We start from the raw sequence: 22,624 nt of genomic DNA, 5'->3' as shown, positions 1-22,624 counted from the left end.
AGGGGTGGGGCAGGCCTAGGAAGTGCTGAGTCACGGAGCCATACCCCACAGAGTATAAAAACAGCCCTTGCTGCTCTTCTGCTCTGTGACGAGCAAAAATTGAGCTGAACTTTTTGACTCGTGGAGAAGTGAGCTGAACTCTTTGACTCGTGGAGAATTGAGCTGTCGTGTCTCACTCCTCCGCTGACGGCCAGGTCGGGGAAGTCCGTATCAAGCGTGCCTCTGCAGCTCTGCCAAAGTCCTATCAGAGTTCTCAAGGCAGGCAGGAGACCAGGAAGTGACTTCAGCAATCCAAGTTAGACTTTGCCTGACTCAGAGAATGCCAGAAAGCAGATCCTTTATATAGGCCATGGGGTGTGGCTCCATGACTCAGCACTTATCCAGGCCTGCCCCTCCCTTCCTTTTGCTGACATCGCCTCTCAATTCTCCGGAAGCGAGGATCTCTCCAGCCTCCAGCTGTTGGTAATCTGGCTTCACATTCTTCAGGCTCACATGCTGTGGGGGAGGGGTTTAGTTGCTCCATTTGCCTGGACATGGTGCCAGGACTGAGGGCTGAAGGCACGTCAGGCCCTTCGTCTTGCTCGGCCTGTCCGGGCATGGTGTCAGGGCTGGGGGCTGGGGGCATGCCAGGACATTCTTCCGAACTATCAGCGTCTGGCAGGAGATAAGAGGGGCCCGGCTGCGGCAGGGGGAGCGGGCGAGACACAACATGAGCTGAACATTCGGCCTGGACTGCTGACTTCCTGGTTGCCTGGCAATCCCAAGATAAAAGGGAGACTTTGGCAGGCAGCTGCAGATTCCCTGCCAGGACTGATAGCAACTGTGAATTTAATTACTGGCTCATTTAGCCAGCTCGCGTGGCTGAGGCCGGGAGGGGACAGAACACACTGATGTTTGTCTATTGTAGTGTCTGCCGGCTTCAAAGTGGTGCTGTATTGCCTCCGAGATCCATTTCTGGGCCATAGATGACATCTCCACCTCACTGCCCCCTGGCTGACATTCCATCGCCACCGTCTGGATGAGAGAGGCCGCTGGGGAAAGTCTCAACCCCCCTGCTCAATTCCCCTCCTAGGGGCAATGGAGACAATGACCCTGAGAGCCTAAGGCCAGTGGATTTGCCTGGTTCTGTCAATAACTCAAGATCTAAAACAACTGGGTCAACCAACTGGGCAAGGCCTGTGCTGGCTCTAGGCCCGAAATCCTCCTGCGGACTAAGATGTCTCAGCTTCTCAGTGGCTTGAACTCCTTTCTCAACTTGTTTTTCTAGTGCTTTTTGTAACTGCTGTTCTGCCCTTTCCTGGGCTTTGGAAGGCCTCCTGATGGATAGTGCCTTGGCCTTCAGCTTAGCCACAGCCTCATTCCCACTCTTAGCCTTATGATAATGATGCTTGGAACCGTGCCTAGGTGTCCCAAGGGAATGAGAGCCTTCACCCCTCTCCATAGGGTCAGTAAACAAGGTGTCCGAGGCCATACCAATAGATATAATTATCACCAAATGGGCCTCACTCAAGGAACACCCCAACCAGCAATCCTGCTGGAAGGTCAGTATATGTTGCCAGCCTTGTGCAGCTGTTGTGAACCCACACTGTGCTAGGTCTGCAGTCCTACTCAATGCCAGCCCTGAATTCGAGGCCTTCTGGCAAGCTGCCCTGAGTAAGCCTTCCAAGTCACGAGTGGTATCAGGCCTCCGGCCCTTCACACTCTGGAACAAAATTAGGTGACTGTCAATTAGGTGACTATTCCTGCTGTGCCAAGTCCCCTGTGGTTGTTGCAATACTGTTCACCTCAGAGGCCTATGGTGGGGTTGGACTCAGGGCTCTTCACACTGCCTCCGAGGACAGCCTTCATAGCTGAGGGCTGGAAACCAAGCCCTTTTACAAGCCGCATCTCAAATCACTAGGAAAGCTGCCGGAATATGTCAGGCAGCACAAAATGGCTGCCACTGCCATTAACCGCCAACTGCTAAGACTGCCGTTGTGCGCCAAATTGCTTGGCGCCCAAATCGTCACGTTCATTGCACTCACACCAGCCCAGCTCTGAAAGGAGAGAGAGAAAGGGACTAATCACCCATAATAATGCTCGCTGCTCGTCGCTCCACAGTCTCAAGTGCTCAGCGCACCAGACTCACACAATCATAGTCCACAGTGGTTTCAGGCGTTGGGTTCTTCTGCTGCCCGGTCTTTGATAATGGCAGCTGCGGCCCAAAGACTCGCCTAATGGCAGCCACAATCAGCCCCACTGAAGCGCTCAACAGATGTTGTGCGGTGGTTGGCGATGCAGCGAAATCGCAGCAAGCTCAAACCTATGGCTCTCCCGCTGCTAGAGAAGTCAGCAAAACGCCTTCCGAAAAGAAAACTCTACCCTATTCCAAACAGAGAACTCTCAACAAGTCTTAATGAGCTCAAGACTGAGTTGAAACTGGGAAAGGCAGCAGAGGGGGTGTCTCTTTAAATTGCAGTCTGTAGAGCTAGAATACAGAGTGAATCCCATGCCTGGAGTCTCGAGTCCCCCTATCAGGAAAATGTATAGTTCTCAGAGATAGACCTGATGTCTTAGTTCATAGCCTTCATGAAATTTTTGAAAACTTTTTTGTTTTCAAGTACTGTGTAGAAGGGGATAGTCTTTGTACATGAACGTTTAAAAAAGAAGTTCATCCCAATTTTCTGAGATTAGGTACAAATAAAATCTAGATGTAAATGCTTTGAATTACTACAAAAGTCTGATAGTGCAATAGAGAATGTAATTTTAACTGTAGGTAGGAAAGCCAATTTTCAACTGCTATATTATTTCCTGTTCCAACTCATACCTCTCTGGTGTATAATAAATATACAGGTAATTTTCAATTTACGGCCACAATTGGGTCCAGAATTTCTGTGCTAAATAAGGCACTTGTTATGTGAGTCATGCTTGATTTTATAAACTTTTTGCCATGGTTGTTAAGCAAATCACTGCGGTTAAGTCAAGGTTGGGCAATTACTTTTTCCAAGGGGGCCACATGAGAAACTGGGAATGTAGTGGAGGACTGAACCAAAGTAACCTGATCAATGAAACCTGGTTTGATATCCTCAAACTCTGTCATGTCAGCTCCTCAGACTGCTTCAAGTAAGAAGTGAACACTGCACAGGCGTAGAAAAGGACTTTGTCTCCTTGCCCTCCTGCGGCCACCGGCTGACTGAAGAAGTTCACCAGGATTACACAGAGCTAGATCCAACCCAGTTTCTTTTCTTGCCCCCTGTGGCATGCTTATTTACATTAACTTTCTAATTTTTGATTAACTTCACATGGGTTGAACAGAGACAACCAAAGAGCAGTATGGGGCCAGAGGCTGTAAAATGCTCAAATCTGTGTTAAGTGAATCATGTGGTTGACTTGCAGAGCCGGCACAACATGCAATAAGTTCACATGATGCAACAGGACTAAGTGTTTGTTAGTTGGAGTCATTGGGCTAGGGATTTTTTTTTTGTCTTTCACTGTGAGTTGTATAGTGTTGGGGGGGGGGCTGCATGAAGGGAGGCTCAGTCAATCTCATTATAAACATGTTGTGCTCTGACAATAAAAGTTTGAACTGAATTGAATTGAATTGGTTGCTAAGTAAATCTGGTCTCCCCCATTGACATGACCCCAAGATGCTGCAGCCATCTATACATGCTAATTCCCAAGCCCTCAAATTTTGATCATGGGGCTGTTGCAACTGTCATGTGAATATTGGTCATAAGTCACTTTTTTCAGTGCTGTTATAACTTCAGTCGTTAAATGAACAGCTACAACTCAAAAGACTACCCGTAGAACTGGAACTCCTGAAGCTGAAAAGAGAGCAGGTAATTTTATTATGGGCAGCTGTAGCATACCAATAGAAAGGAACCATTTCCATTTCACTCTGCATGACTCTTTCAGTTGAAAAGGCAGTGAAACAAAGAGCCATCTAAGTGTGAAAAGATGCTCAAGGATAGTCAGCTGAAAGCATCCCCTCTCCAAGCCCAGCCAATCCCTAACCAACAGTGACTGTGAGATGAGACAAGGAAGCAGTGAAGCCTATTTTTTTCCAGAAAGAGAGATTAGGCAGTAGAAGACAGCAAAGCATGTGGAGGGGTGAAGGCCCTTGTCAATTGAATACTGTGTGGAGTTTAGGAGCACAAACACCTTTGAAGTTTATGATACTGTAGTTGTTGGGTAGGATGCAGATCCCTGGTTTCTAATTTAATAAAACTAGATATTAGGGAGATAAATTGTTATGGTTGCTTGGACAGCTCCTCCTCCCCCATTTCTGATCACAAACTTGCAAGCAGCTGGTACTAAAAAGATTGAAATCACACATTTCCTAGATTAAGCGGAAAAATAAAATACACTGTCAGGTTATCAGAATAGTTTGTTTTTTCAGCATAAAAGAAAAACAATGTTACTGTTGTAAGAGCCTTTTCTTCTCTGTTTCTCTAAAAAAATAGCTTTTCAAGCTTCTTTCTTCTAATTCACGTTTTCTACAAAGTGAGGGAACTGCAGTATATTTATTGCAGGGTGTGTGTGTGTGTGTGTGTGTGTGTGTGTATGTGTATAGGTTTAGAGGATTGACAATAGGACAGATCTTTAATTAAATAAGAAATTTAACTAAATTGATGGAACAGCTAAATTCCTGCAGTTACTACTTTACACTGATGATAACGTTCCTGTGGATTTCATCTGATTTTGACATTCTGATATAAAGTAGACATCATTTGTCGAAATACCCCTGCTTTCTGGAGAAATTATTCCTTAGTTTCCCAAAAAGTTGAAAGGAATAAAACAGATGAGATGATAGGGGAAATAGAAGAAAAAGTAAAGTCAGCCTACCCAAACATTTATCCTAAGAGGATGTGTTTGATAGACACATCAGAAGACATGCTAAATAAAAGCACTGAGGAATGAGAGTGGGGTTAGTCTACAGTAACCAAAAATTGGGAAGATCTGATAGCACCTTTTATGATCAACACGTTTTATTAAAAGACATGAGATTTTGTGAGTTCACTTCATCAAATGCTCTAATATTGTAAATGTGCGAACTATTTCTTTGTGCGAACTATTTCTAGCAGTGTATCCTTGTTAGCTGAGAGAAAAGCTACGGCCCAGGTCATGGCTATGTGGCAGTTGGAGCGTACGGTCACCGAGGAGCCTGAATGTGTTACTCTTCTCGGAAGTTGGGATGAGTAACAAAGGGGGGACTAAGGTGGCCTACGAAACCCTGCTCAAGAACAAAGGTACTCATACAGGCCCCAAGCCCGGGGAAAGACTTTGGTTAAGCATGGCTTCCCCGCCTGAGGAAATGCCTTGTCAGCTATATTAAGGAAACTGCTTTCTCAGCTTGATGTATGACCATATCAAGGCCAAGCTACACCCATAGATGTGCTGAGCTCAGATAACCATATCCTACTGTCAAGCAATAACTGCATCCTGGTATCGCTACGAACATATTGTGTTGCCTCCCCCATGTCTGGTATCGGTTCCCCAATATTTAGTTCTTGGAATTATAGCCATATATGGAGTGTAACATGCTAAGAAATGTATACGCAGCTTATACGTGGCAGAACAGTATATAAAGCCCCGTTGGAAACCCCCTGACTTCGTTCAGACCCTCAGCTTTGTTCTGTATCCTGAACCTGCGCATAAATAAACCTTTCCTTCCCAGAAGAGCTGGCTTGTGTCTCATCTTTCCACAACACTTCCAGACTCCTGCTGATAAATAAAAACATGGCAACTGGGGGAAAATAAATGAAACAAAACATTCTATAAGAGTCAAACGTTCTTTTTGACAAAAAGAACACGAAAGCATTTCATCTAAATAGGTTTCAGGGAGAGCAGCATTTGAAATATTATCAAATCTCAACAGCAGATCAAAGTAAGGAAGTTCTGAAGCTGAGCAGCAGGTTTCTGCTGCTTGCTGTAGAGCTTATTCTGAGTCCGGGGTGGTGGCAAAGGTGAGGAAGGGAACGTTGTCTTACCTGAACGTCCCTTCTTGGAGAGGGGAAAACGGCCGTCAGGACTGGGTAATTTCTCCTCGTTGCTGATTGGACCGAGTCTTTTAAATTGTAGTTTGTGGTCCCCGCCTCCTCCTATTTCCCTCCAGCTTTTTCGGCGAGGATTCAACTGTAGGCCGGCAAGTCTTGCTGAAATGATAGAGAATTAGTGCCCTCCCGCCCCAGAACCCCTAATAGACAGACGCCTTGGGTGGGGCTGACGGCCGTTTTCCCCTCTCCAAGAAGGGACGTTCAGGTAAGACAACGTTCCCTTCTCCCAGTCGGGGAAAACGGCCGTCAGGACTGGGATATACCAAAGCCCCCATGTCTTACCGGGAGGGTCGAAGGCGGCTAGTCATTGTTGAGAAAGAACCGTTTGCAGGACCCGTCTGCCAAACGCCGCGTCAGCCGAGGCATAGGAGTCCACCCGATAGTGTCGAATGAACGAAGAAGGGTTGGACCACGTCGCCGCTCTGCAGATCTCTTCGATAGAGGCCTGGGCTCCCCAAGCGGCAGAAGAGGCTGCACTTCTGGTAGAGTGCGCTGTAATCCTTCTCGGGATCGGTAGCGATTGACTCTCATATGCTGTGGCAATTGCGGCCCTAATCCATCTGGCCAGCACCGACTTGGTCACCTTCTGACCCAGCGACAGTGGTTGAAACGACACGAAAAGGGCCTCCGTTTTACGGAAGGATGATGTCCGCTCAATGTATATCTTCAGTGCTCTTCTCACGTCCAGAGTATGCCATAGTCTCTCTAAGTTATGTCTGGGAGATGGACAGAAATTAGGCAGAACGACCTCCTGCGACCTATGGAATTGGCTGTTAACCTTCGGAAGGAAGGTCGGGTCTAGACGTAGCACCACTCTGTCGTTGAGGAAGGTGCAAAGATCCTGCCTAATTGATAAAGCCGATAATTCCGAAATTCTGCGGGCTGAGGTGATGGCTATCAGAAAAGCCACCTTCAGTGACAGAATACGTAGAGATGAGTCTCTAAGAGGTTCGAACGGTGCCTTAGTGAGAGCATTGAGTACAGCATTTAAGCGCCAGGATGGAAATCGGTGAACCACAGGCGGGTTGACGTTGTTAGCCCCCCTGAAAAACTGTTGAATGAGCGGTTCCTTGGAAAGGGATACGAGCGAACCGCATCTCAAGACTGTCGAAATCGCCGCTACTTGTCTCTTGAGCGTATTGGTCGCCAATCCCGAATCTAGACCTCGCTGCAGAAAAGCCAAAATGTCTAAGACAGAAGCTGAGGAAGTCACTATACCTTGAGGTGCGCACCACCTTTCGAATGCGCGCCACGTGGCCTCGTAAATCCGTTTGGTAGAGTCTCTGCGGGAAGCTAGCATAGTGGGGATGACTTGACCTGGAACCTTAGCCCTAATCAAGACGCTCCGCTCAATCTCCACACGGCTAGGCGTAGCCATTGCGGCTCGGGGTGTCGAACTGGTCCCTGAAGAAGAGACACCTGGCTGTCCGGGATCCTCCACGGTTCCCGAACTGACAGGGTCAAAAGGTCTGCAAACCAGGGTCTCCTGGGCCAGAATGGGGCGACCAGAATCAGTTCTGATTTTTCCAAGATAAGCTTGCGAACTACTCTGGGAATCAGTGGGATAGGTGGAAAGGCATAGAGAAGGCCCTGAGGCCATCTGCTGCGCAGAGCATCCACTGATTCCGCTCCCCGAGAGGGAAACCTCGAAAAAAACCGAGGCACTTGATTGTTGGTCTCGGAGGCGAATAAGTCCACCTGAGGGAGTCCGAAGCGGGAACACAGCTCTTGGAAATTCGCTGGGGACAAGGACCATTCCGATTGGTCGATAGTTTGGCGGCTGAGGGAGTCCGCTGTACAATTGTCCGTCCCTGCAATGTGTTCTGCCTTCACCGGCGCAGGTGGGATTCGGCCCAATGTCCAAGGGAGAGGGTTTCCGTCATCAGTGCGAGTGAGTGCCCCCACCTGTTTATGCGCCTTTGCCGTCACATTGTCCGTGAGGATAAGAACATCCCTGTCCCGGATGACATCCTCGAAGGCTAGTAGAGCCAGACGGATGGCGCGCAGTTCTAGAAAATTGATGCCGTGATGGACTTCTGAGAGAGACCACTTGCCTTGTGCTAGGTGTTGATTTAAATGTGCTCCCCAGCCCGAGAGGCTGGCATCTGTGGTAATCACGTCCCTCACCGGTTCCCTGAAGACCGAACCTCTGGCCATCACTTCTGGATTCCACCAGTCTAAGGAGTCGGCCACCTCCTGTGGAAGACTCACCCGCCGCTTGGATGAACTGCATCGTTTCCTCTGATGTGGTAAGAGGAACCACTGAAGCGGCCGACTGTGGAGGCGAGACCATGGAACAATATCGTATGACGACACCATCTTCCCCAGGAGTTGGGAGAGTCGGTCCAAAGGGACCGACCGTGAGAGTCTAGAGCTGCTAGCTAATTCGGCTAAGCTGACCTGACGTTCGGGCGACAGAAATACCATTGAACTTAGTGAATCGATCTGTGCACCCAAGTGTACTATGGAGGTAGACGGGGTAAGATGGCTCTTTTCCCAGTTAATCGAGAACCCGTGAGACTGCAGTGCTTCAATGGTTAAAGATATATCTCTATAGGCCGTATCCTGGGTAGATGACAGAATGAGAATATCATCTAGGTAGGCTTGGAGTCTAACCGGAAACCTCCGAATGTGGGCCATGAGTACTGCCATGACTTTTGTGAAGACCCTGGAGGCCGAAGACAACCCAAAGGGTAAGGCCCGGTATTGATAGTGAGAGCCATTGAAGCAGAACCTTAAGAATTTACGGTGATCTCGTCTAATGGGAATATGTAAGTAAGCTTCCGTCAAATCAATAGAGGCCATGTAATCTCCCTGCCTAATGCACTCCAATATGGAACGTAACGAGTGCATTTTAAACCGGTGGTATGCTATGTACTTATTAAGGGCCTTGAGGTCCAGAATAGCTCTCCAGCCCCCCGACGGTTTGCGTACGACAAAGAGCCTGGAATAGAAGCCCTGTTTGAGTTGATCGATAGGAACCAATTGGATGGCTCGAATGGCTAACAGATGATTGAACGCAGACCCCACCAGGAAGAGTTAGAGCTGCGACAGGAGACAGGACAGGAACGAAAACCGTCGGGGGGTTGGAAAGGAACTCTAGGGCCAAACCGTGTCTAATGGTATCCTTGACCCACCGGTCTGAGGTGGAAAGGTCCCATTGGGAAGCAAAAAGAGCCAGCCGGCCCCCAATGGGAAATTCTGCTGCGGGACTATTTGAAACGGTTGTACTGTTTGCCCCGCCCCCCTCGGAATGGCCTACGGCCCGAGAATTTGGCCCCTGATCTGACCTGATCGGCCCGCTGGGAGTTTCCTCTGTACGGTGTAAACCTTCGTCGAAACCCCGACCCTCCGGATTCCTGGCCACGAAAGGAAGCGGCCGACGAAGATGTTGATGGTGAAGGACGAAAATAAGGCTGGTGTCGAAGTTCTCCCCGTCGGGATAGAGAGGGCAAAATCTTCTTCTTGTCCTTGGTCTCTATTAAGATAGGGTCTAGAGATGCGCCGAATAAGTGCTTGCCCGCATAGGGGGAAGAGGCTAGGCGCCATTTGTTTCTGGTGTCCGCTCGCCAGTGACGGAGCCATAGAAGCCTGCGCGATGTAACCGTAGACCCGATGGCCTTGGCCGAAAAACGGGCTGCGTTCAGCGTTGAATCAGCGGAAAACTCTAAGGCCGCGATGACCTTGTTAAGGTCCTGATGGGCTCTCACGTCAGAGGATGGTAAACGGCCCTGAAGTTGCCTGAGCCACATGATAGATGCTCTATTAAAAAATGAGGAAGCCATGGAGGACCTGACCGACCAGGCTGAGGCCTGATGGGATTTGACCAACGATTGGTCAGCCCTTTTGTCCTCCGGACGAAGAGCCTCGTTCTCTGGGCCCGTGACGTGAGAGGATGCCGTTAATGCTACTACTGGTGCATCCACAGTGGGGATTTGCAGGATATTTTCAAGATCTGGTGCACAATTATAAAATTTTTTGTCTGTGGCATTGGGATTTGAACCCGAACCCGGATTTGACCACTGACGCTGGACCACGTCAACAAACATTTTGGGAGCGGGAATCACCTCTGCCGGCACCGTGGGCTCTACAAACAGGTTAGATGAAGTGCTGGGCAGGGATGGAGGGTTAGCTGGGGAGACCGGGACCCCACCTAGACCCGTGGTAGCTAGGGCCTTGAACAGGAGTGAACGAAACAAGTGGGGCTTAAAGAGCCCCACAAAAGAAGGCTGGTCAGGCCCCAGCCCCTCATCTTCTGATAACGCGTCCCCAGCATCTTCATCCTCTGATACTGAGGCCTGGCTGACCTCCTCAGGTGATTTCTCTCGTTGAGAGTTGAACAAAGCAGGTGCCAAATTAGAGGATTCTCTCTTCTTGTCCCTCTTACTGGACTTGGAATGATAAGAGGACGTAGTTTGCTGTTGAAAGGATTGAGCTAGCTCCTGACGTATGGCCTGTTGTATCATTAGACTAAATGAGTCAGGCAGTTGAAAAACTGGTATCTGGGGCAATCTGGTGTCAGGTTGGGCCAAGGGAACACCCACTCCTGGGGCACCCCAATTTCTTGGGACTCTCTAGCTGGCTGAGCCTGCAAGGAACCTGGGAAGTTGTGAGTTCCATCTCAGAAAGAGTGCGGAACAAAGGGCAGTTGCAGCCTGATTTAAGGGCAAGGGGAAAATCTATCTGGAGACCAGGATCCAGACCCTGAATAGGTTGGGATAAGACATCCGGCCCTTGAGGTTCGGGAAGGGTCCCGCATTTTGCCTTCCCCTTGTTTAGGTGAAGGGAACGTGAACTCTCTTTGAGGCCTTAGAAAACCCTTTCTAGGGCCCTGTGACGCCTTTCCTCAGCTCTTGCCCCTTCTTAGTCTTTGCTGTTAACACTTTTCGCCCCTGGAAGAAACTTGAAGGGCTGAGGATGGGCCTCCTGGGTCCTCCGGAATCATCTCCCCCAGGGTGGGAGCCGGCGAAGTAGGCCGAGAATTACTGGCGTCCGCCATTTTGAAAAACGGCCTTTCCCGCCAATTTAATGCTGCTGCGGCCTACTCACAGTTCCCTTGGAGTGCTTGAGGGGCCTGCTGCTGCTCGCGACGTCGACGCTCCCTCAGATTTTCTTCTGTTTCTTCAGTTCTTTTCTCTCTCTTTCTCTCTCTCTCTCTCTCTCTCTCTCTCTCTTTTCTGGCCGCGGAATCCGGCGGCCGCCGCCCGGTTGCTAGCCCGAACGCCTGAAAAGGCCGTTCGCTAATGTCCCCCGTCTGCCCGCGGCCTTGAACGTGAGAGAGAAGAAGGAAAAAAAAAAAAAAAATTTCCTCAAGCAAGGCCGGGTGATTTGACTCGCCTCGCGGCTTCTGAGTCCTGCCGCGGTTGCGAGCGAGACGGGGAAGGTGAGAGAGAGAGAGGAAGGCCGATGGGAGCCGGAATGACACGGGGCGCTCTGGGATGAAGCCCGTGAGCCGCTCGCGTTTTTAAAGATATTTTTCGGCCGCTCTTCGCGCCGCGGGGACGAAACCCGTGGGCGGTATCGGCTCTGGCTAGCTGTCAAAGTCGCCCGGGCGGCCCACTGTGGGCTCGGGAGCAGATCCCTGCTCACCGCTCTCCACCAATCCAAAAACAATAAAAATAAAAATTAAAATTAAAATTAAAAAATAATAAAAATTCTAAGGAGGCACCGGAAAAACCCGGAAAAAAGAAAAAATTAAACTTCAACTAAGAATTAACTAACCACAAACCAGGACCTTTCTAACTAGAACAATCTAGCCTGAGGTACCTGAAAAACGATCCGGTCCTAGCAAAAACCGAGTCGAAAAAGCTGGAGGGAAATAGGAGGAGGCGGGGACCACAAACTACAATTTAAAAGACTCGGTCCAATCAGCAACGAGGAGAAATTACCCAGTCCTGACGGCCGTTTTCCCCGACTGGGAGAAAGAAAGCTTTTCTTAATATCATGCCCTTAAATTCCTACAGAGAACATGAATCCAATTTTCCATCCAGATTGCAGTATATTATTTGAGAATACTAGAATAACCAGTTGCTTCAATGAATGTGTGAAAAGCATATTTCATCACCACTTTTGGCTGTTAATACTGCTAAAACTGAAATGCCAACAAAAATGGATTAAATTATGCACATAACAAATAAGTGTAAGTTTGAATTCTCGATAAATCTTAAGCAATCGTCAAGTAATATTTTTATACTCTAAAACCGTTACTTTTTAATCATCTATATGTGTAAAGGAAAATAAATGTGCATTAACAATTTGATGGTTTGCAAGAATTTGTTTTAGATATTAATATATTAACACATTAAAAACAAAGTACACTTAAAAGGTTATACAATGCTTTGATAGAAATAGACTCAGAAACGAAATTGGACACAAAATATTGGACACCTATAATGTTGGAAACATGGGAGAAAATTTGGGTTAGGAATGTTAAATTTACTCACGCACAAAATTTAAGAGAAAATTTTTATAAAATGTTTTATAGATGGCATTTAGACCCTAAGAAGTTGGCATGTATGTATCCAAATATACAACCTAAATGTTGGAGATGTGATTGTGAAGATGCTACTTATTATCATATATGGTGGACGTGTAAAAAAATCAAACCGTTCTGGATTAAAATATGGTGGATTATGCAGAATATTTTGAAAAAGAAGATAAAATTTACGCCACAACTGTTTTTATTAGATATAATCATGGATTGTACAGTAATAGAGACTAAATTAATATTGAACTTAATATCAGCAGCGAGACTTTTGGTGGCGCAATATTGGAAGAAAGAAGCATTACCTACAATTGAAGAATGGACACTTAAAGTTTCGAATTTAGCAGAAATGGCAAAAATTTCTGCGTATTTGAAAGACTACTCACAAGAACGATATATAGTAGAATGGAGAAAATGGATTGATTATATTCAAAATAAGTATCAGACCAAAAAGTATCAAATAGTTTATGAGTGATGGTAGGGAATATATTGTATCTGTGTATTTGCTTAAAAGGGGAATGGGGAGTTAGGAGATCAATGGGAGAGAAGGGATTATGGGATATGGGTTTTTTAGCATATGTTTGTTAGATGCTATACCCTGTATTTTGCTCTGGGAAGTCTCTGGGGGGGAGGGGGGAAGCGGGACGGGGAGGGAAGAGGGCGGGGGGGAAGGGGGAAATTTTTTTTAAAAAAATTGTTTGTTGTAAAACTTTTTCAATTAAAAAAAAAAGCAAAGTATACATTGTATGTTTTGGTATTTTATTTATTTCCAGTAAGAACTGAAACCGAACACTACTGAAAAATAGTCTCATAATATTGCATTGTACTATTGACATACTGCTATTTTATCATTGTGTTTACATAGTTAAACTCCTATATGCTTATATTATTAAATATTATCTATCTATCTATCTATCTATCTATCTATCTATCTATCTATCTATCTATCTATCTATCTATCTATCATCTATTGCATGCCACTCTTTGAGATATATAAAAACTGCTATTATGTCTAATCTTAATTTTTTTCTTCTCTAAGCCAAACATAAGTTAAACTATTCTTTGTGGGATTTATTTCCCAAAATAGCCTAATGCAAAACAGTACAGAAATTCTTGCTTCTAAAACCTGGAACTATGCACCATTTAATGCAGAGGTTAAAAAAATTGTATACCCCAAAGACCATCAAAAGTCGTTACCTAATTGTACTATGAAAGAGGACAACATCATTAATAATATTTAAAATATAACTGAATTCAAAGACTGCCTTGGCTTTTTACTTTTTGGCATGTAGTCTCTCATACACACAAAGTTCAAGTAAGGTCTTTAGTCAGAAAGAGCTGAGTAAGCCTATATCAATATAATCTAATATCATTTATTTTAATAGTTTATATGGTCACACATCTTCCAGAATTATATTAGATTTTAATTATCACACCATTATTTTAATATTGGTTTATAATTAAGATATCCAAATCCTCTCAGCCTAACATTTCAGCCCATGAAGAAATATTTTTGCTTCTGTTGGGACACAAGAGACTAGTTTATAGAGAGTATATGAGAGATTATATTTTATAGTCTCTTGTGTTGTAACAAATGTTACATTTCATTTTTTTAAAAAAAATCTACCATGCCAATTATGCCATCTACCATGCCATCTACTATGCCAATTATTAAGAAATGGAATTAGCATTACCAGTTGGTTAACAGCAGTAGAAATCATGCTCTAACTAATTTAAATCTGAACTCCCCCTAATCTATTAATTAATACATAATTTTCTCTGGTGATTTAATATTTAATAATTAATATTGTTGTTCACATTGTTACCCTTTTAGTATGAATTCTTTCCTCACTGCTCCAATCGAAAATGTTTCCACCTACTAATTACCTAGCTAAAATACTGCTGAAATTTCAACCATGTACACTCTGCTTATCTCTTTTTGGGTTGATTAGAAGGAACGTTGGACTTACCTGAACGTTCTTTCTAGAGGCGCTGTGTGAGAGTCCAAGCAATCAACATAAATGGTTCCAAAACAAAAAATGTTGTTCAATATGTCTTATGTAGGGTTTCAACCAGTTATCATGAGAGTAATTATGCTCTCTTCCAGTATGTCTTGATTGGTTTTCTATTATGCAACCAGTTTTTAATTTAAGGCACCCATTTCATCCCTTAAATAACCCTAGCTAGATCCAAAAACATTTTTATGTAGGGATGGTACCCATCACATAATTATTGTTTTTGCTATTAAAGCATGGATTAGACAAAAGCCCTACTTACTACATGAAACCACCTTGTTATCAAATGTATAATATGTAATAAAATACAATTATATGATTAAAATGCAAAAATTTCCAAAGTAAAAACAAAAGAGACAAATATAAATGAACTACTAAAAATATGCAATGGGTAAGTAGTGTTTTGCAACATTAGAAGTTACATGAATGTAGACAAATGTCTCTGGTAGATGAAATTATGCAACTAGAATGTCACTGTCAAGAAAGTTTGGCAGCATCTATTTTATTACATTAATAGATACACAGGAAAATAATTTCTGGTACAGATCACACAGACTTAGTTAAATATACATGGAGAAATGTAATCGTTCTGATATGCAGGGCTCCAACCACTAAGCTATTAAAGATTGAAACTGTGCATGAATTTGATATGGCCATATGTGGCATATAAAAGCACTCAGAATTCCCTAGCCAACAAAGCCAACTTCAATGGCATTGCTGGATCAGCAAGATTTCCAAATTTTAGCAGATTTTCTCATACTTTAGTTGAATATAGCACTTTCCAGTATAGCCCCAAATAGATAACACTTAATATTTCATCTGTCTTGTCTAGGCTGAGCTTTAGATTATTACCTTGTTTCTCTAGTACATTTTTATGCTCAGGCACTGATGCTTGAATTTGATGAAAAAAATCTGACAAATATAATAGTGAAATGCCAGATCTACAAACAACCCGTGTAAGCTACAAAGAAACAGCAGAAAACTGCAAAGAAATGTTCCGCCATTCTCAACCAGGTATCCAGATAGAAATGCAGTAGTTGCCAAATTCAATAGCTTTTGATATAATATATAATCTTGTTTAATGCCTTATAGAGAAAAACCACCATGAACTGCTTTGCAATTTTAAAGTTATTAAGTTATACCTTGCCTTCAGGGCTGCTTAACCCATCCTAAAGCAGATATGGATATACATTTGGATAGAGTCCTGTTGCATACTGGTACTTGAAAATTGATTTCAGACTTTTTCTTTCAAAATGAATATTTCCTACTCTTAATGAATTGTAAAGTTGCTGTTTAAAAGTCTGTTTTACTTGTTTTTCTAAACTAGAATATTTAAGAGGAGGCATACTGAGCCTTACAGTAAAAAGAATCACAGAATATTTCCCCAATTAAAGTCTAAAACAGGGATATCAAACTGAAGGCCCAGGGGCCAGATCTGGCCCACGGAGTGCTTAAATCAGGCCCACAGGGCTGCCTTGGAAACAGCAAAGGACCAGCCTGAGGTGCCTCTGCCAGCGAAAACAGCTCACAAGGGCTGCATGCGGCCCTCCCAAGCCCTATTTTCACTGGCAGAGGACTGCAGGAGGGCGTCCCAGCCAAAAATGGAGCTTGGGAGCCTGTTTTCACTGGCAGAGTACTCGGGCCACCAGAGGCACTCCCCGACACAAGTGACATCATGCTGGCCACGCCCACTCTGGCCATGCCCACCCCGACTCCCCAAGGTCAAACACAACCCTGATGCGGTCCTCAATGAAATCATGTTTGACCCCCTAGTCTACAACAATTATGACATTAGATCACTAGAACAGTGGTGGATTGGTTCCGGTTCTGTCTGGTTCTTTAGAACCGGTAGTTAAAGTGGCGGGAGGATCTGCCCACCTGCCCGGACATCATAATTTATGATCTGCACATGCGCAGAAGAGCACGCGCTCCCTTTGCAAACTGGTAGTAAAGGTAAGTAGAACCCACCCCTGCACTAGAGTCATATCCAACAATGTTTAACTAATGTTTAACTATTTAAACATTAATTTAAAAAAGAGAGAGGGGGGAAACTTTAACTATCCTGTCATCAGGTGGGAGACAAACTATGCACCAAGTGGGAGATCAAATAGGTTCATGACTAACCTAGCAGACAACTTTGTCATCCGAAAGGAAGATGAGAGGGTCAACTATACTGGACTTAATTCTTACTAACAGGAATGAAATGATAGAAATGGTTGAAGTTGTGGGAACTATGTGACCATGTCATATGGGAATTCAACATAATACATGCACAAGTAATTGAAAAAAGTCACACTAGCATCTTAGACTGTAACAGAACTGATTCAATAGTTCTCTAGAGAGGGCTTAGGGAGTATTTTCATGGATGGAATCTTAAAAGAGAAAACAACTCAAGATGTTTGGAAACTCTGAAAAGAGAGATTATAAAAGCCCGTCTAGCACAATACCACTGAAAAAGAAATAATAACACACCCCTGACGAAACCAGCATAGTTCCATAAAAAGTTCTCTGATAAACTAAGTGGGAAAAACAATAAATATGAAAAATGGAAAGAGACACACATAACTAAAACAGAATACCAGCAGGTAGCCTGAATCTGCAAGGATGAGTAAGAGGAAAGCTCTGGATGAGTTTTGGTGGCCAAGAACGATGCAACATTTTGGGAAGACAATGGCAACAATGGACTGTGCAATAATGGAAAGTAGATGGGATTGTGTCATGGAGGTTTTGTGTCCAAGATTGTTCCTATTTTCTTGAGCTTGGGAGGAAGAGTCTGGAATTTTATTTTAAAAATGTGTTATTATGTAAAACACATTTAAGGCTTTCATAGCAATAGTGACTTTTTCCCACTTCAGCATGATGCCAAACTGTACCATTAATTTTTGGCAATTGTAATTAAATACACACACACACACACAAACTTCCACCCAAATAGAAGCAATACATGGCACTAAAGTCTCAAATTGCTTATTATTTGAAATTATGCAGATAAAAATGAATAAGAAATAAATTTTTAAAGATTTAAGTAGCCACATATTCACTGATTATTATAAGGGACCATTTATCAGCTATGCTCTGCCTCCATAATCAATATTGAATAGGCATCTTGCTGAAGTGATTTGCAAGCCATATCCAAACCAGCCTGGAAAAGACCTATGACAGCTACTACCATCATCTACCTCAAAAAATGAATGAGACACAATGTAAATCTTTTCATTGTCCAAGTGACTTCAACATAGATGTAACTGCTAATTAAGTCCTTCAACATCCCAAAGCAAATGTAGCAGAATAGTCAGGTATTCCTGTTCCTGCCATCCAATGTGAAGTAGGAAGATTAGTCTCTGACAGTGTGGTCACATTTTATATATCTGGAAGGATATAGACTTCTGGGATTTCTTCAAAAATTATTTCTTTTTTTATAAATCTATGCAAGCCATGAAATGAGGATACACCAATTATTTACCATTATCTTAGTTTTGGAGTCTTCTAAACTGGTAGAAGCTCACATTGGGGAGGAATGGTCAATGTTTTTCAAACTGTACAACTGGCCTATAGATAATAAAGCACTCCACTCATGATACTTTTTAATGATTGCTTTATAACACTTAATAGAAACCAGCATAACTGCAAACATTCTCAATTCTATTGCCAGATATGTTTTTGTGCCTTGGATGCATTAATGATTAACTTGATTTTTTTCTTCTTCTTCCTCAAACACATTTTGAATGCATGAGTAATTATACAGAAACTCCAGCTAAACTCCAACTCTTACTTCTTATTTCACTCTTCACTCTTGCACTAGAAGGAGACACAGGCATGAAATAGATAGTAAACAAAGACTGCATTCCTTCAGAAAGGTGTGCCAGAAACCCAAGATAGCTGGTGAAAGCTGAGAATATGACTTGCTTAGCTCCTTTTTTGTTCTTCATTACTCTTTAGATATCAATACAAGAAAAAGTAATTTCTTTAAGTCTTGAAACCTATTAGCCTTGTCACAACACGTCTATAAAAGGTAGATCTGAAACTATTTTAAATATAGTATTTCTTTCTTTCTTTATACAAAGGGACTTAACAATGATTGTTTATATCAACCTTCATTATTTTTCCACATAAAATATTCAAACCCCATCTTGCTCTAACCTTTGAAAGTATAATTAAGTTAGTCACTGCAGAGCTGATTTACTGGGGACACAATTTGGCTGAGGAGTGTTTTTAGTGGAATAATGAAATAATTATATTTTTTTGCAATAGGGTTCAGTGCAATAAACAACAAAACAACTATCACACACGCAATAAATACCATTTAGAAAATGCTGCACTAAAAGGATTTATTTTGAAGCAATACTATTTGTAACAAAAGAAAACAATGGGTTAGAAGAACTAGTCATGATCAGCTTCCCGTTTAATATGTATCATTGTTTTTTTATAAAAACAACAACTAAAAATTAGTGCAAAAAAGGATATCAGAAATTTACTGTTAAATGCTGCCTTTGTTCTTCATTCAGAGAGTTTTCTGGCAAGTATCCATATGGCTCCAGGCAAAACTAGGCACCCAGCACAATTTTATGAGGTTAAATTTATCAAAAAAACAAAAACCTAAACATGTACATACCTGCAGGAAAACTGGAAGAAAGGATGTTCTGGCTGAGAAACAGAATTTGAAAATCCAGACTTACTTCCCATTTCCACTTACATTGGAGTCACATTTCTTTCATAATCCAAATATTAGAGGTGAGGTATTAACATGGGCATCCATCGGTAGAGAAATCACTCAGCAACCAGCCAAAGAAAACCCAAGTGCATTCTGAGCTGGTCTTAGGATTCTGCTGCATTTCTGATTGCTTCTTCCTGAGCAGCAAAATTTCCCACAACCAAATCCCTCCTAAATAGCACCCATCACAAAATCAGATATGTCTAATTTCTCAAGCAGAAACAAGCAGCATCTCATTTCCAAGAGGATAAACAAAAAACAAAAAACCTTATATGGTATTCTTTTTACAAAGACGGGACACAGAATGCTGTCGGGAGAGAACAAGGGCGAGAGAAAAAGAGCGAGAGAGACCCAGTATCTTAAACAGCAGCCTGATTTGGCAGTCAGCCAACCACCAGCATAACTTATTGTCAATGCTGCAAATCCCCCCTATCAGCTAATGAAGATCAAGACTGCAGGTGAAATATGATTTTATCTCCAGGACAAGAATTCCCTTGGCAATAGAAAGACATATGACCTTGAATTTTGGAAAGGAAATAGTTTGTAAACAAAATAAATAAATAGCACCTAATGGTACTATGTATGCTGTTGTTGCCGATCTATTGTTTCTACATACTCATAATACAAGGATTCCTTCGGCTAAGCCAAGTATGTTTAAAACATCAGGTCTTTGGTCATATAAATCAATGCATGAATTTTTTACAGTTTTTATGTAAATCTGTGTCAAATTTGTGTTATTTATTTGTGTCAAATTCGTGTTATTTGTTTCATCTATTTTTTTGTTTTGTAATGAAAGTAAAATTAAGTGCAAAATTAAGGTTTGCCTTCTTTGAAATGTCTCTGTTTTGTATCTCTTCAGAGAAAAATAAAAATAAATTGAACAATCAACAGAAAGTCTGAACAATAACCACTTATCCCTCTCCCTCAATCTTTTCTGCATTATCCACTGCCAGTAAAACTTTGGCATCATGGAAATGGTGGGTTACATTGCACATGATTGCATTCTATAAAAAGTGGCCGAATTTAATATGCTAAGTAGAAAAACATTATCAAAACATTCCTTATAAAATTATACAGAATACAAGCAGGAAGATTTATTGCGAGGTGGTCTGTGGCTTGAAAACAGCACATTCTATCAATTGAGATGACAGTAGGTGCCATGTATAATGATTTGTATAATAGCATATACCTGCAACTCAGAAGAGCAATGGTACAATGAAGACTATGAAGTACAGCACTGAGTTGTCACAAAGAAAGAATTTGGTAGAAACTGGCATGCATGGCCTTCACATATTCCCTGTACCCAATATATGCCACTGAGCCAACAAGGTCATATTGTGGTGTCCATTTATTTGCAGAGAGGGGAGGAGGGGACTGCATTGCTGAAAAATATTTGGCATATCCAAGAGTAATCCCTTTGGCAGGAATGACTTCACCTTCACATTATTTTTCAGAAGTATAAGATCCTTCCCATGCCAGTGAATAGAAACTTCCATAAGAAAAAAATGTCTGTAATGGAAATTTGCTTTTGTTGTTTGCCTACTCTCCGTCTATGATCTGTTTGAAAATGTTTGTGTCAGGGAAAAAGCGACAAATACGCATAGTTTCCACAGAGAAATAGATAAGGAGAAGCTACTCTCAATACAGTATTTGTAGTTACAACTATATTGTGACCTATTGTGCTCACAACATTTCAGTTTTCTGAAAATATCGAAGAGGCCTAATATCATTAAGGATCTGGCCTTAGTTTTCTTTCTCTCTTGAGATTTCACTATATGGTCTGTCTCTCTGTTCTTACACAATTTTCATATGGTCTTTTGACAAGCAATAACTTCTCTGATCAAATACTTCGGCCATCTAATGAGAAGGAAGGACTCACTGGAGAAGAGCCTAAAGCTGGGAAAGGTTGAGGGCAAAAGAATGGGACAACAGAGAATGAGGTGGCTGGATGGAGTCACTGAAGCAGTAGGTGTGAGCTTAAATGGACTCCAGAAGATGGTAGAGACAGGAAGGCCTGGAGGAACCTTGTCCATGGGGTCACAATGGGTCGGACACAACTTCACAACTTCAACAACAACTTCTCTGAGAGGGTCATATTATTTAAAATTATCCAAGATAGAAAAGGAAGAAAATTTAGGGCAAGCGATTTTTTAAAATTCTAAATCTACTCAATTGATCTACCATTCAAGAGCATAAAAAATCAATAGCAAAGGTATAAAACATCAAACTAGACAAGAAAAGAATGATGGTCATCCCAGTGGAACAAGCATCCACTAAAGGGCTGCAAAACCTCTCACAGAGGAAGCCCACATCCCAGTCCAATCCAGAGTTTTGGGGAAATCCAGATCTTCAGAGCATGTTTAAAGGAGACCACATTTTGTCCTCTTTGGGGGATGCTGTTCTGGAAGATAGGCAAAAATACACTCCTAGGTCCCATCAAATAACATTGCTTAATGGAAGGGACTTAGAGCGTGCCAATCTGCCTGATTACATGAACTGTGGTGGTGCAGTGTTAGAATGGAGTATTGCAGGCTAACTCACTGCGCAGGTGTTCGATTCTGAACAGCTCAAGATAGACTCAGTCTTCCATCCTTCTGAGGTTGGTAAAATGAGGACCGAGACTGTTGGGGGCAATAGACTGACTCTGTAAACTGCTTAGAGAGGGCTGTAAAGCACTGTTAAGGGGTATATAAGTCTAAGTGCTATTGCTATTGCTACATTTTGGGCGGAAACAATAAGAGACACATGGGCCCTCAAATAAATCCATCCTATGCCATGTAGGACTTTGTAGGTGGCAAACAGCACTCTGAAGAGTATTCAGAAGCACCAGGTAACCAGTGCAGCTCACAGAGCAAAGATGTCATATGAATGTACTATAGCATGCTCCAACAGAATCATATCTCCACCTTCAAAACAAGTGAAGTTCTAAGTGGTCTTCAAGGGCAGCTCCAAATGCACCGTACTGCAGTACTCCACATGTGAGCTAATTGAATCAGGAGTGATGGAGAAAAGGGCAACTGAGTCCAGGAATGGACATAATTGGTACCCAAGACAAATCTATGCAAACGTATTTCTGGCTCTTTGAGCAGGACTCCAGGAAGAACCCCAAACTGCACATCAATTCCATCCGAGGGTGTGCAATCCCATTCAAAATGTAAAATGGAAATTCCCTGGTCCCTGGTGGTCCATATAATCACAGACATTTAATCTTGCTCGGGAGCCATGGTGGCGCAGTGGTTAGAATGCAGTACTGCAAGCTACTTCTGCTGACTGCCGGCTGTCTGCAATTTGGCAGATTGAATCTCACCAGGATCAAGGTTGACTCACCCTTCCATCCTTCCTAGGTCGGTAAAATGAGGACCCAGATTATTGGGGGCAA

General features: G+C 43.0%; 2 protein-coding genes across 12 annotated transcripts in view; both read right to left on the bottom strand.

The window, feature by feature from the left end:
• PLEKHA7 (pleckstrin homology domain containing A7) overlaps positions 1-22,624 on the bottom strand; it is a 152,127-nt gene that overhangs the window by 76,056 nt on the left and 53,447 nt on the right. The gene's annotated exons all lie outside the window — the stretch shown is intronic.
• Positions 5,976-7,858, bottom strand: LOC131185882 (uncharacterized). The gene is made up of 2 exons (XM_058158859.1): positions 6,318-7,858; positions 5,976-6,134 (listed from the first exon to the last, which is right to left on the bottom strand). The coding sequence occupies exon 1, from the start codon at positions 7,789-7,791 to the stop codon at positions 6,340-6,342; it is 1,452 nt and encodes a 483-aa protein (XP_058014842.1). The 5' UTR covers positions 7,792-7,858; the 3' UTR covers positions 5,976-6,134; positions 6,318-6,339.

The sequence above is a fragment of the Ahaetulla prasina genome, chromosome 1 (genome assembly GCF_028640845.1).
Source record: "Ahaetulla prasina isolate Xishuangbanna chromosome 1, ASM2864084v1, whole genome shotgun sequence".
In the NCBI taxonomy this organism is placed as follows: domain Eukaryota; kingdom Metazoa; phylum Chordata; class Lepidosauria; order Squamata; family Colubridae; genus Ahaetulla; species Ahaetulla prasina.
The sequence above is the reverse complement of the archived record's forward strand: the minus strand, read 5'-3'. Positions and strand labels throughout refer to the sequence as shown.

What these genes read in the sequence shown, in the direction of transcription:
- LOC131185882 (XM_058158859.1), bottom strand. Translation starts at nt 7,791, where the DNA reads ATGGTCCTTGTCCCCAGCGAATTTCCAAGAGCTGTGTTCCCGCTTCGG.